At 35.7% G+C, this 9,780-nt stretch overlaps 1 protein-coding gene across 1 annotated transcript in view; it reads right to left on the reverse strand.

Moving 5' to 3' along the window:
• Positions 1-2,354: 2,354 nt before the first annotated feature.
• Positions 2,355-9,780, reverse strand: part of LOC107563472 (72 kDa type IV collagenase-like) — a 33,914-nt gene continuing 26,488 nt past the window's right edge. The window contains exons 10-13 of the mRNA XM_016248362.1: positions 8,733-8,869; positions 4,954-5,113; positions 4,370-4,479; positions 2,355-3,346 (exon numbers count right to left, since the gene is read on the reverse strand). Coding sequence (XP_016103848.1) covers positions 3,243-3,346; positions 4,370-4,479; positions 4,954-5,113; positions 8,733-8,869 — 511 coding nt within the window. The 3' untranslated portion in view covers positions 2,355-3,242. The remainder of the gene's footprint in view (positions 3,347-4,369; positions 4,480-4,953; positions 5,114-8,732; positions 8,870-9,780) is intronic.

Here is a 9,780-nt window from a genome sequence, read left to right on the forward strand (position 1 = left end):
GAAATACCAATGGTTATATAGCAGGGGTGCCCAAACTCGTTCCTGGAGGGCCGGTGTCCTGCAGAGTTTAGCTCCAACTTGCCTCAACACATCTGCCGGGAAGATTCTAGTATGCATAGTAAGAGCTTGATTAGCTGGTTCAGGTGTGTCACATTTTGGTTGGATCTAAACTCTGCAGGACATCGGCCCTCCAGGACCAAGTTTGGGCACCCCTGTTATATAGGCTAATTATGCATTCTTTATAGCAACTTGTTTACCATATTCTTCAGTCTTTCAAGCAGACATATTTATTTCAATAAATAAATTTAGATTAATTAGGCTGCTGTCCCTTTAAAACCGAATGCACGGCTGCAATGGATGCAATGTACTGAATACACGTTCTTCCTGTTTCCTGCTACTGTTTACGTTCACTTAAGACATAATCAACTGTGTGTACATGAATACTCGTCAAAACGGACAACTGGACATAATTTTGTGTGTAATTCTCCGTTCATGCGACACGAAAGAGTACTCGCGCGCTGTGAGACGCGTTTTGTGTGAATAGTGTCTGCACTGAGAAAACCGAATTGAGTTCTCTCTCTTGCGTCGTCAGATTTATCCATATGTCTGCTCTTCTCTTACTCCCACATATTGACATTTTTTGAACGTTTTATGCGATGTGCAGCAAGTGTATTTTAGCTTATGTCCCGCCCGTTCATATGTACGCATAACCTCCTAGCCACGCAGCAGATTCGTTATGAATGAATCTCATCCCAAATCGTCCCTCCCTAACATTTTCGTCTCGTTTTTATTCGTTGACGAAAATGTCAATAGATTTACGTCATAGTTTTTGTCATTTAAAAAGAGTTTTAGTTCGTTATCATCTCGTCGTCGTCGGTGAAAAAAAGTTTGTTGACGACAATTATGATGAAAATTATTCGTCAATGAAATTATCACTGGTTACAACTAGACGGCAAAAGCTATCCTCCGCTCTTCAAACACAATCGTCCCTCCCTAACATTTTCGTCTCGTTTTTATTCGTTGACGAAAATGTCAATAGATTTACGTCATAGTTTTTGTCATTTAAAAAGAGTTTTAGTTCGTTATCATCTCGTCGTCGTCGGTGAAAAAAAGTTCGTTGACGACAATTATGATGAAAATTATTCGTCAATGAAATTATCACTGGTTACAACTAGACGGCAAAAGCTATCCTCCGCTCTTCAAACACAAAAAAACATTAGCCTTTATAGATATAGTGTTTTAGTGAAGAAAACGCTGTACTTATTCAAACATAATTTATTATTTACTCTTGCATTGCGAACAAGCCAAGATCTGTCTCCAGTCTGTTATCCATGTAGGCCTATTGCATACATTTTATGCATGTATCTTACTAACCACAAACAAATGCCTTTCAATTTTAGTCTGTGGAATTTGTGATTAAATGATTGTGCAGCTACTTGAACAAATACAGACACGTTTGTGAATAAAAATGTTCTGTTCTGCATTAATATCATAAATTGTTCATGCAAAAAGGAATCCGTGCATTTGTGGATTTAAATAAAATGTATGCAGTACATTGATAATTGTGCGTGCATCTATTAATCATTTTGAGTCTAATATCATCCCATAGTTAGGCTAACCGCTTATACCAGTGGCGTCGCACGCCCTAATTAAATCTTACTGATACATCATTGTCTAACATTATTGTATATGGGGCTGAGAAACATTTTTCTGACCATACTTCATGTCGAGGGCCCTGTTGGCCGGTTGGATGCAGTGATGCTCGACTCAGAGAGTGAACCACTCATTTGAGTCGATTCTTTTTCAAAGGGCTGAACAAACGGGTTAAGGTCGGAACAGTTCGGACACGCACTGAATCGTTTAAAGCGGTTCTCCACTCAGCACAACAGTAACGGGATATTTATAACATAAAGGACGTAAAATAAAGAACATATTGAATTACCTACAATTCATTGCCAAAACTGCATCCTAGATGTTTTCAGCGACGAATTTCTTAAGTTCAGCAGTGCATTTACTAGGTAAAGACATCTTCAAACCAAAAGACTAGCAAAACACTACCACAAAAGCAGTTAATCTATCAAAAAGTACAATATAAGACTTTTTCAAAAACCCATAGATAAATAAAATAGGGGGTTAAATACATGGTACATAAACATATTGAGAGCGCGACTTTTTATACAATAACCACTAGATGTCGCTGTTTATCTAGATGTGACGAGTATTTAAGGTGTTTAATAATGGGCACCATACTGTTTTCTTTATGTGAAAGTCAAAGAATCATCAATATGATTCAGTACAATGCTTTACAGAAACGTAAATGTTAAAATGGAAAAGTTGAATGACACAATTCCGTGTAAAGGATAGTTAATATTTATTTTGAGACATAGTGACAGTGCACAAAGCAAAATAGAAAATAATAAAAATAAAACATTACAAATATAAACAGATTGCATGTCATTTAAAAAACTACGAAAAAAATGAAAAGAGTACAAATGATTATTAATCAGTACTTTCAAGATACTTGCTTGACATGAGTCCATCATGCAACAAACCCTATACAGTCTTCAGGCAACCCGTGCCATGAAACTCTCTGTACCATGAGAAGAAAGAAACAAGACTTACAAAAATGATGTGCTTTGACAGTTGTTTGGTCTCTGTGTTTTTACACAATTATCATGTATAAAATGCGTCCTCTTATTAAATGCAGATTTTTTTATTGGATATTATTTACTACAAAATAAAACATGAATTAAGTCCTTAATCTTTGCATATCGATCCTAGGAAAATTTGTGCTTTTATATACTGCCTGGATGAATTTATTCTGGGCAAATGAAAAAAAACGGAGATGCATCTCACTGACACAACTGCCACATTTACATGTAACTGGGAAATGTCAGAAGTCCTTTTAATTCTGATGATATACATGTAGGCTATATTAAGGGGTAAGAGCTGCACTAAACCCTCTCATTATAAAAAAATGAACAAAAATATCATGTTATGACAAAACAACAAAAAGTATGGTCTTTTCTGCCTATGCTTGGCATGCAGAGATGGTCCAGGCCGTGAAGGCTACCAGGCCTCTCTGGTTAGCTAAGGATAGGTTATAATCTAATAGGCTCTGACTAACCAGGAGGGTCAGAATGGTAAATTTGAGTGCTGTAATTTGGCAAGGTAACACCGGCCTTGTTTATCTAGTGATGAAGGTCATCACAGAGTGCCAGGGCTGAATGTTCTGCTGATGTTCAGCAACGTAGCCAGTCCTTTTTGATCTCCCCAACTTTGACAATTTTCAGAGAGCTGTCATCCATTTTGAGATAGTGGGAGTCTTTGAAGAAGTAGCTGTGACCTGAAAATATTTAATACGTGTAAATACCAAATGAAAATAAATGAAAGGTTAAAGTTTAATGCAAATGTACTGATTTCACTCCAAAAAATAGTCAAAAGTTTGGGGTGATACATTTTTGTTTATTCAGAATTGATGAATAGAAAGTAAAAAAAAACAGCATTTATGCGAAATATATATTTTTGTAACAATGTAAAAGTCTTTGCTCAATAAAAGTAATAATTTTTCCAACTCCAAACTTTTGAAAGGTAGATTAAAAAACGGAGGTAAATTAAATAGTGTCTATTTCATACAGTTTAGTTAACCAATGACTCCATTTACCATCAATCAGTGATCCAATTATCTTTAAAATGTTGGTGAGTGGGGTCGAATTCACAACCTAGAGAAGCTGTTTTTACTTGCTCAGATCCGAACAGCCTAATTACAAACAGAGGAACCTTTCAGACTCCACTCAGGCCTGCTCTATGAGGTGTGCACATGTGTGTGTATACCTGTATGAGTGTAGATGTGTGTTAGTGACAGCAGAGGAAAGAGTTAGGTGGTTGTAAAAGAATGTATGTTAAGTAAATTCCAGTAAATCTAAACAAAACCAGAACACCTTCCGTAAAACTGTTATAAATCCGTAACCTCTCTCTTTTAGAGTTTTTATGTGCTCTTTAGACAGAGGCTGTTACTGGAAAAAATGCCTCATCTTGAGCAGGGGGGAACTATATAGCCAGATTTTTTTTGTTGTTGAAGGCCTAAAGCCAGCAGCAATTGGGTTGGCGTTAACTGCCAAGAATCCTCTACCAAGCTCCACTTTAGTCCAACATACACACACACACACACACACACACGACTAAAATGCAAGTGGTTATTGAAAGAAATCAGTAATATATGTGAGATCTAACAGAATGTAGGTGAGAGAGTGGAAAGGAATGAGATGAAAGGTTAATTCAGGGTAGAGGTCAGGTTTGACTTCTCTGCAGAGGAATACCACAGACAAAGCTAGATCTGAAGCCAGGCACTTGGCCATTTGTCTCTTACCATCACTATTAATGCTGAGAGCAGCATCTAGGTCATCAGGGACAGCACTCCAAGAATCTGCAATAATTTTAGGGAAGCCTGGATCCATCTTTTTCTTGGCTTCATTGTATCTAAAAAGAAATGGAAAAAAGTTAACATTATAATCAACATATTTCTGCTTTTCCTTAACTTTGAAATTCCCTGACACTTCTTCAGTAGGTGTGTAGTTTTAAAAGCATGTGTACATTCAAGTAAATCTCATGTCTGAGACAATAAATAACATAAATAATTCATTTATATACAGTTTAACCTAGTCTCTTATTATATCCAGTATAATTTGCCTATACTTCAGTGGAAAAACACAGGCTTCTCACGAACTTTGATACGGGAAATATTCAGTGCAACTGAACGAACATTATTGTAAGTCTGTCAAATTTATACAAAATATTTCTACATCTGTGGAACTTTGAAAATGAATTTCATAATTCACAACTATCTACTTCTACTTTAGTTTCTTAAGGAACACTTGTATTTTGGTCATTAATCACATTGAACACACACTTTATTAAACCCACAGATGCTGAGAAATATTAAAAATAGATTACCTCCAGAAGTTGTTTCCAGCAAATAAGTAAGTCTTCTTGCTCTTGTGGAAGGAGTAGGCAGCATCAATTCCATGCAAATCTGAAGGAAGACCCATGCTGGAGATCTTTTTGGGATAGCCTCTCTCCAGAGTACTGGCAGAATATACCCACATCTCATCACCTAGAGAAACAATTAAAATACTTGAAATACAAATTGTGTTTGGAGTACACACACTCACACACAATAATTTATAATATACAATAATTTACAAAAACTTGAATCCTGACATACACTTCCATTCAGTTTTTTTTGCTCACTTATGAAATCACCACAGCTACATTTTAAAATGAGAAATAAGGCACAACTCTAATATTGTGAAATATTATTATAATTTAAAATAACTGTTTTCAATTTGAATACATTTAAAAATATATAATTTATTCCTGTAATGACTAAGCAGAATTTTCAGCAGCCATCACGCCAGTCTTCAGTGTCACATGATCATTTGGAAATTATTCTAATATGCTGATTTATTGCTCAAGAAACACTTTATTATATTTTCATTATATTAGCAATGTTGAAAACAGTTGTGCTGCTTAATATTTTTGTGGAAACCATGATGCATTTTTCTGGATTCTTTGAGGAATAGAATTTCAAAGAACAGCATTTATTTAAAACACATTTTTTTGGTAACATTATAAAGGTCTTTGTCACTTTTGATCGATTTAATGCATCCTCACTGAATACATGTATAAACAAACAAACAAACATACTGACCCCAAACTTTTGAATGGTGGAGTATGTTTCGCAGTAAGTAAATAAGGACATTTTAAACACAAGAGACAGAAACAAACCCATATAAAACCTTAAACTTCTTGAAAACAAAGAGATAATTTTTTTAGGGAGAGAGAGAAACAACTTGTTTATACTTATGAGAATTTAAGAGAGACACATAGACAGTTCTTAACATATCACTTAAGTCCAGTGGCAAGCATTATACTATCCCATAAATACAGGATGCAAAACAGTAAAAATACAAGACCATAGCCAAAAGAGAAGTAAAATAAAGCAGTATCATTTAGCAGCATCACATCATTTACTAGCATGTAATGGAATCAAAAGAAGATACTGGCAATGACATGCAAATCAAGGTTTCACTAAGATTACCATCACTAACTTCTGTATTATTGAAAGCAAGAGACTTCACAGGGCAGTGTCATGACTTATTCATCACTGGAGTCAACCTATACCAGGTCCCAAAAGCATTTTTCCAATCTCAAATCTGACATATACAAACCATAACCCATCTCTGTTTCTAGTGCCAGTATGTGAAGAGTGTGGGTATACAGAGATGAATTGTGGATAAACTATGTAAATGTGTGAATGTTAGATTTGGTAAGTTCTGTGCTAACTTAAATTGATAAAAATGTGTTCTGCAGCCTGTTATTGATCAAATTCTATGATCAACATTTATTCTTGGCAAATTGTGTTTGGAGTATACACACTCTGACACACACACACACACACACACACAATATTTATAATATACAATAAATTTACAAAAACTTGAATCCTGACATACACTTCCATTCAGTTTTTTTTGCTCACTTATGAAATCACCACAGCTACATTTTAAAATGAGAAATAAGGCACAACTCTAATATTGTGAAATATTATTATAATTTAAAATAACTGTTTTCAATTTGAATACATTTAAAAATATATAATTTATTCCTGTAATGACTAAGCAGAATTTTCAGCAGCCATCGCAAATCTGAAGGAAGACCCATGCTGGAGATCTTTTTGGGATAGCCTCTCTCCAGAGTACTGGCAGAATATACCCACATCTCATCACCTAGAGAAACAATTAAAATACTTGAAATACAAATTGTGTTTGGAGTACACACACTCACACACAATAATTTATAATATACAATAATTTACAAAAACTTGAATCCTGACATACACTTCCATTCAGTTTTTTTTGCTCACTTATGAAATCACCACAGCTACATTTTAAAATGAGAAATAAGGCACAACTCTAATATTGTGAAATATTATTATAATTTAAAATAACTGTTTTCAATTTGAATACATTTAAAAATATATAATTTATTCCTGTAATGACTAAGCAGAATTTTCAGCAGCCATTACGCCAGTCTTCAGTGTCACATGATCATTTGGAAATTATTCTAATATGCTGATTTATTGCTCAAGAAACACTTTATTATATTTTCATTATATTAGCAATGTTGAAAACAGTTGTGCTGCTTAATATTTTTGTGGAAACCATGATGCATTTTTCTGGATTCTTTGAGGAATAGAATTTCAAAGAACAGCATTTATTTAAAACACATTTTTTTGGTAACATTATAAAGGTCTTTGTCACTTTTGATCGATTTAATGCATCCTCACTGAATACATGTATAAACAAACAAACAAACATACTGACCCCAAACTTTTGAATGGTGGAGTATGTTTCGCAGTAAGTAAATAAGGACATTTTAAACACAAGAGACAGAAACAAACCCATATAAAACCTTAAACTTCTTGAAAACAAAGAGATAATTTTTTTAGGGAGAGAGAGAAACAACTTGTTTATACTTATGAGAATTTAAGAGAGACACATAGACAGTTCTTAACATATCACTTAAGTCCAGTGGCAAGCATTATACTATCCCATAAATACAGGATGCAAAACAGTAAAAATACAAGACCATAGCCAAAAGAGAAGTAAAATAAAGCAGTATCATTTAGCAGCATCATCTAATATGCTGATTTATTGCTCAAGAAACACTTTATTATATTTTCATTATATTAGCAATGTTGAAAACAGTTGTGCTGCTTAATATTTTTGTGGAAACCATGATGCATTTTTCTGGATTCTTTGAGGAATAGAATTTCAAAGAACAGCATTTATTTAAAACACATTTTTTTGGTAACATTATAAAGGTCTTTGTCACTTTTGATCGATTTAATGCATCCTCACTGAATACATGTATAAACAAACAAACAAACATACTGACCCCAAACTTTTGAATGGTGGAGTATGTTTCGCAGTAAGTAAATAAGGACATTTTAAACACAAGAGACAGAAACAAACCCATATAAAACCTTAAACTTCTTGAAAACAAAGAGATAATTTTTTTAGGGAGAGAGAGAAACAACTTGTTTATACTTATGAGAATTTAAGAGAGACACATAGACAGTTCTTAACATATCACTTAAGTCCAGTGGCAAGCATTATACTATCCCATAAATACAGGATGCAAAACAGTAAAAATACAAGACCATAGCCAAAAGAGAAGTAAAATAAAGCAGTATCATTTAGCAGCATCACATCACATCATTTACTAGCATGTAATGGAATCAAAAGAAGATACTGGCAATGACATGCAAATCAAGGTTTCACTAAGATTACCATCACTAACTTCTGTATTATTGAAAGCAAGAGACTTCACAGGGCAGTGTCATGACTTATTCATCACTGGAGTCAACCTATACCAGGTCCCAAAAGCATTTTTCCAATCTCAAATCTGACATATACAAACCATAACCCATCTCTGTTTCTAGTGCCAGTATGTGAAGAGTGTGGGTATACAGAGATGAATTGTGGATAAACTATGTAAATGTGTGAATGTTAGATTTGGTAAGTTCTGTGCTAACTTAAATTGATAAAAATGTGTTCTGCAGCCTGTTATTGATCAAATTCTATGATCAACATTTATTCTTGGCATTTCATGCGTTTTTGTATTCACAGCCATCAAACATTAGTGTCATACCCGGTTCTGTATTTTACCTGCAAAGAAGACTGTCTTCTCCTCTAAAGGATTCTCATAAGCTGCGTCAATCTTCTCCGGAAGTTCACTCCAAAATGTAGCCACCAGCATGGGGCCTGTTGGCTTCCTCCTGACATCAGCGGTCCTGAAGAGGAATCTGTAAGGGGAGGGGTTAGAGTTACACAGGGAGACATTATGCTTGTGCACGTATAAAGAGAAAGAGTAAACGAGAGCGAGAAGGGAGAAAAAATAAGCAAGTAAGATAGAACGAGACAGCGTGTGCCAAACTCTAGCTACAATGAGGTGATTCACTGAGCAGATGTTTCTTATTATGGCTGAAGAATGAGTTAAGAGACATTTGGACATGTCCAAATTTGCCTGCTGCCCCAGAATAAACCACAAAAACAATACCAACCACCCCAGACCAAAACAGTTCATCCTCAGAGAAGAAGACAGATCTCAGGACTTCTATGTGGATTTTAGAAAGTGTACAAAGACTTTACGTGCACAATTACCATAACATGGATTTAAAAATACCGTTCTAAGGGGTTCTCAAGGCACTCTGAAAGAGCAGCCCATAGATGGAAATGACACATCCCAAAACGCTATGTTTGAGAAGTCATGAAGTCAATCTACGGCTATAATGCTGGAGTGGCTAGCAGTAAATCTGTAGCTGAGGGAGCAAACATCCAGCTCTCAATCGAGAGGGAGCTCGACCTACAGCATGTTCCAATGCTGGAACGCTAGCAGTAGTTTACCTTGGCTGCGGGAGCACAAACCCAGCTGTCAACGAGAGGGGGCTCGACCTACAGCATGTTCCAATGCTGGAACGCTAGCAGTAGTTTACCTTGGCTGCGGGAGCACAAACCCAGCTGTCAACGAGAGGGGGCTCGACCTACAGCATGTTCCAATGCTGGAACGGCTAGCAGTAGTTTACCTTGGCTAAGGGAGCACAAACCCAGCTGTCAACGAGAGGGGGCTCGACCTACAGCGTGATTGTAAAATCTGAAGGGTAAGCGTACTGCAAGCTAGCCAAACACTCAGCGCATCAGGGAGGTAGAGGAAGGG

This window comes from Sinocyclocheilus grahami, unplaced genomic scaffold (genome assembly GCF_001515645.1).
Source record: "Sinocyclocheilus grahami isolate Dianchi unplaced genomic scaffold, SAMN03320097.WGS_v1.1 scaffold876.1, whole genome shotgun sequence".
NCBI classification, from domain to species: domain Eukaryota; kingdom Metazoa; phylum Chordata; class Actinopteri; order Cypriniformes; family Cyprinidae; genus Sinocyclocheilus; species Sinocyclocheilus grahami.